Genomic DNA, 3,881 nt, shown 5'->3' with positions numbered 1-3,881 from the left:
GCCATTCTTCAAGAGAAACAAGACGCCATTAAAACTTTTATCGGCCTTACGATTGACTTTCGGACAACGTTGCCAAACTTCTCAGTATGGCTTGCAATTATAGACGGCTGTGCTAAATGTCTATAATCGACTCCTGTCATCACTGGCAGATTGATATTAATCTACTATATGAAAATTGAAACGTTACATAGGTATCTATTTTTTTATCGTCTTTATTTTATAGTGGGCGGGGTGTTAGCAATTTGCTACTCTTCCCACTCAACCCACTATACAATCACAAACAGCCATGCCTTACCTGGGACCCAGGACCCTTGTATAGTCAAAGTTAGAGCTATATTAAAATACAATTTCTGGTAAAATTTAATACAAAACTCGTCAGTAATAAGACACTACTACTTGACTGGAAACTTTTATATAAATATCTATTAATGCGTTTGCCCACTGTTATTGTTATTGCTACATATAACATTCTTAGGAGGGATTGTAGCGAGCGCCCTTGGATCCTCTTCTGGTATCCTTTGCTTGCATGTCTTATTACCTACAGTATATTTTCAATCATTACAGTTGTAAACGAATTACCGGATATTCTAATAGCTAACGTTATATTTGTTTCTCACGGCGCGGCGTACTTGGGGAGGTTTATGCCCGAAAACTTTAGTGACATGCTGGATTGTTTTATCTCCTTTGTCTTTTGAGTATACCTTCATGTACTTACCCTCATTTCGACTCTATTGCAGATTGAACGTCTTGTGTATCACCTATTTTGTTTCAAATTACATTTGAGTACATTACAAGCTTTTGTCTAAAAAATGATAGGTACAACATGAAGCATTACGATTTATTTTGTTTATTTACTCGTATTTCCATACAATGAAGAACACTTTAGTAAATAATGTCAAACCTCCAGACGTAAATATGCTATTTCTCAGGCGTCAAAATGTTTCATGTAGAGGTTTTAGCATCAATTCATGAACCTGAAACCAAAAAAATCTAGTAACATGTTGCCATGGTGTATAAAAAACATACACCATACATGCTACACCCTTTCTTGAGATAATGAAAGACACTGGTAACGCTTCTATAAATGAGCCAAAATGGCATACCTACATACTCCTTTCCACAGCTTAAAATGTCGTTGGTTTAACGTAATTTGCAGGTGCAGAGAACAAATAATTATTTTGAATGAAACTACATGTTTAAGTAACCAATATTTCGACATTGGTTTATCTAGGTTTCTCTTTGATAATTTAAGAAAAATCAGTACTAGTAGTATGAGAAATCAGACCAGATTTGCGAGGATACTTTGACTTGATAATGGTTGATTTACCAACCATTTTTTATTGAACTCCAATTGGTAAATCAATGGTGAGAATGCTATTTACTTCCCGTGTCTCAGAATTTCTGTGTGTATCCTACTGCCACCATATTCGACCAATCAGCCCCCTTTTACTATTACCGTTTTCCCCAAAGAGGGTGATTTTTTTGGGATACTATGTGATCAAAATGAGTTGCCGTCGAGTCACCTTTAGAATTTTTGTTTAGATTTGAACTTCTAAAGGCGACTCGAGCGCAGCTCATTTTTGACCGCCGGTTACATTCCATCGCGAGTTAGGAATATGAAGTATATTTTACCATGATGTAACCATATTTGCTTCTCAAACCTACGCTTGTGCATTAATCGGAATCGGTTACCTGTACATGCGCCGGAGTAGACAAGACATACATCACTGCATCTGCAACATCCGAAGGTTGCAAAGCAGCATCGCATCTAATGGCGTTTTCCATTTCAGTAGTTCGTTCGGGATTTCCGCTACCAACGGCTGCAGCTGCGCCAATGTTGGTTTCGACGAATCCTGGGCTGACACTCTGCAATAAACGACAAACGAGTAGCTATTTAAGGCGAAAAGTTGAGGGTCAACCTACGCTAATCTTTATTCTACTTCGCAAGGAATTCAATTCTTGTCGCAAAGTTTCGGTTAAAGCCGTCACCGCATGTTTTGTGGCTGGATATAAATTCATGAGGGGATGATACACGACTTTGTGCCCAGAGATACTGTTTATGTGAACTATATGGCCATCTACATTATGGGCACGCATCTGCTTCACAGCTTCCCTGGTAGCAATACACAACCCAAGCACGTTGGTGTCGATCATATTTTGCCATAGTGCTGTTTGACCTTCTATCAGATTCGTCATTCTCAATATACCGGCGTTATTTATTAATATGTGAACAATGCCAACATTATCTTTTATCCAGTTAAAAGCGTCGATTATATCTGTTTCGTTAGTAACATCGGCACGCACACCATATAGTTTCCCAGGTGCATTTCGTAACTCATTACTTAATTCATCCACCTTTTCTTTGCGGCGCGCCAATCCAACCACCTAAAAATGCATTTCAGGTGCACTTAATTAAAAATTTGGGATGTGTTACCAATAGACCTTTTTCTACTAAAGACTTAGTTATCGCATGTCCGATTCCTGAACTTGCACCCGTTACAACGGCTACCTTTCCTTTCCAACGGTCCATGTGACGAAAACACACGGTTAATGTTATTTGTATGATTATTAATAGATCTGTGAGTTCACGTCTAACAACGAATCGCCAGCTGATTAGATTATGCAATGTACCTATAAATAAGAGTCCGCACACTACACACTCCCTAACTGGACTGGAATTAGTAGAATTTTGACAAACGAGGTGAGGCGCGTTGTTTCCAGTTGGTTAGGTGGGGGAACACACAAATGCAGCTCGTATAGTCGTGTGGTGTGATAGTTGATAAGAGGTTTAGCGGCACAATTACGTGAAAAACACTTCGGAATGAAGTTCATATCATCAGTAACCAGTTTCAGCTTAAATGCGAACTGATTTGCTATCGACATCCCTTCTATGCAACGTGCAGAAAGTGCGTGGTTATGCACAAGTTCGAGGATCGCTTGCTTCAATCGTTGACGCTTGATAGATGCAAGGGTGAAGATAAGTTCTATTTGATTTATGAAAGATTGTCTTGATGTTTTACGAAAATGAACATGTTTTCACAATTTTACAAAGTTAGCTGTTACTCGATTTGTACTAACGACATAGGAATTACTTCAACGAGGAGAGCTTGAACTTTCGGATAAATTTAGGAAAATGTATGCGATATACATTGACTCGTAGGTTTTAGTGGTAATGGAACATGTAAAAATCTTTCAATACTTCAACTATAGGTTGAAGGAGAACTTGAAGGGCACCATTAAGAGCTTAATTATTACTTTACACCTACGAGTAAAAAATAAGAGGAGAGAATATAACGGTGGTGGGAAATAGCATAACACGCGACGGAAGTCGTTAAAATATCACTTCCTTTGCGCTGGTCAGTTATGTCGACTTGACTTATCATAAAACAGAAGGGACGATGTCAGCCAATAATGGCGCGTTTCTCCTCACTCTTCTCGCAATTTTATAACTTCCTTTTTGTTCATTTCCGTCAAGTCCCCTTTTAATGCAAGGTTCTCTCATTTTATTTTTTACTTGTAGCTTTACACCAACAAATGTTGTATTTATAAGAAATAGAGATATAATTGCTGTGTAATTCACCTGGCTGCCAGTATGACCAACACAAAAGTACAAAATATTAAAATGTCACGTAGAATTTCAGGGTTACTGATTACCAAAATAAATGAGCCAGCCCATAATTCGTCACGGAAAATGACTTCAAAAGCCCACAGAGACTACATTTTAAATTAAAATTTAATTTATTATTACAGTCATACAGTCAACCATTCGACTTACACAAATTAAAAATAAACTTAAAATTTGTTTGGTTCATAGGTAAACGCTTTCCCAACGCTCCATAAATGAAATCTATGTGGGTCGCCTACAGTGGCGGTCCCAGGAT

General features: G+C 38.0%; 1 protein-coding gene across 1 annotated transcript; it reads right to left on the bottom strand.

Annotated features, from left to right (window-relative positions):
* Positions 1–824: 824 nt before the first annotated feature.
* On the bottom strand, positions 825–2,657 carry LOC116167193 (farnesol dehydrogenase-like). Its single transcript, XM_031482458.1, has 5 exons — positions 2,632–2,657; positions 2,435–2,577; positions 1,924–2,385; positions 1,693–1,866; positions 825–974 (listed from the first exon to the last, which is right to left on the bottom strand). Exons 2-5 carry the CDS (start codon positions 2,528–2,530, stop codon positions 933–935), a joined length of 774 nt encoding a protein of 257 aa, XP_031338318.1. The 5' UTR covers positions 2,531–2,577; positions 2,632–2,657; the 3' UTR covers positions 825–932.
* Between the last annotated feature and the right edge of the window lie 1,224 nt (positions 2,658–3,881).

This window comes from Photinus pyralis, unplaced genomic scaffold (genome assembly GCF_008802855.1).
Source record: "Photinus pyralis isolate 1611_PpyrPB1 unplaced genomic scaffold, Ppyr1.3 Ppyr1.4_LG3b, whole genome shotgun sequence".
Taxonomy (NCBI): domain Eukaryota; kingdom Metazoa; phylum Arthropoda; class Insecta; order Coleoptera; family Lampyridae; genus Photinus; species Photinus pyralis.
The sequence above is the reverse complement of the archived record's forward strand: the minus strand, read 5'-3'. Positions and strand labels throughout refer to the sequence as shown.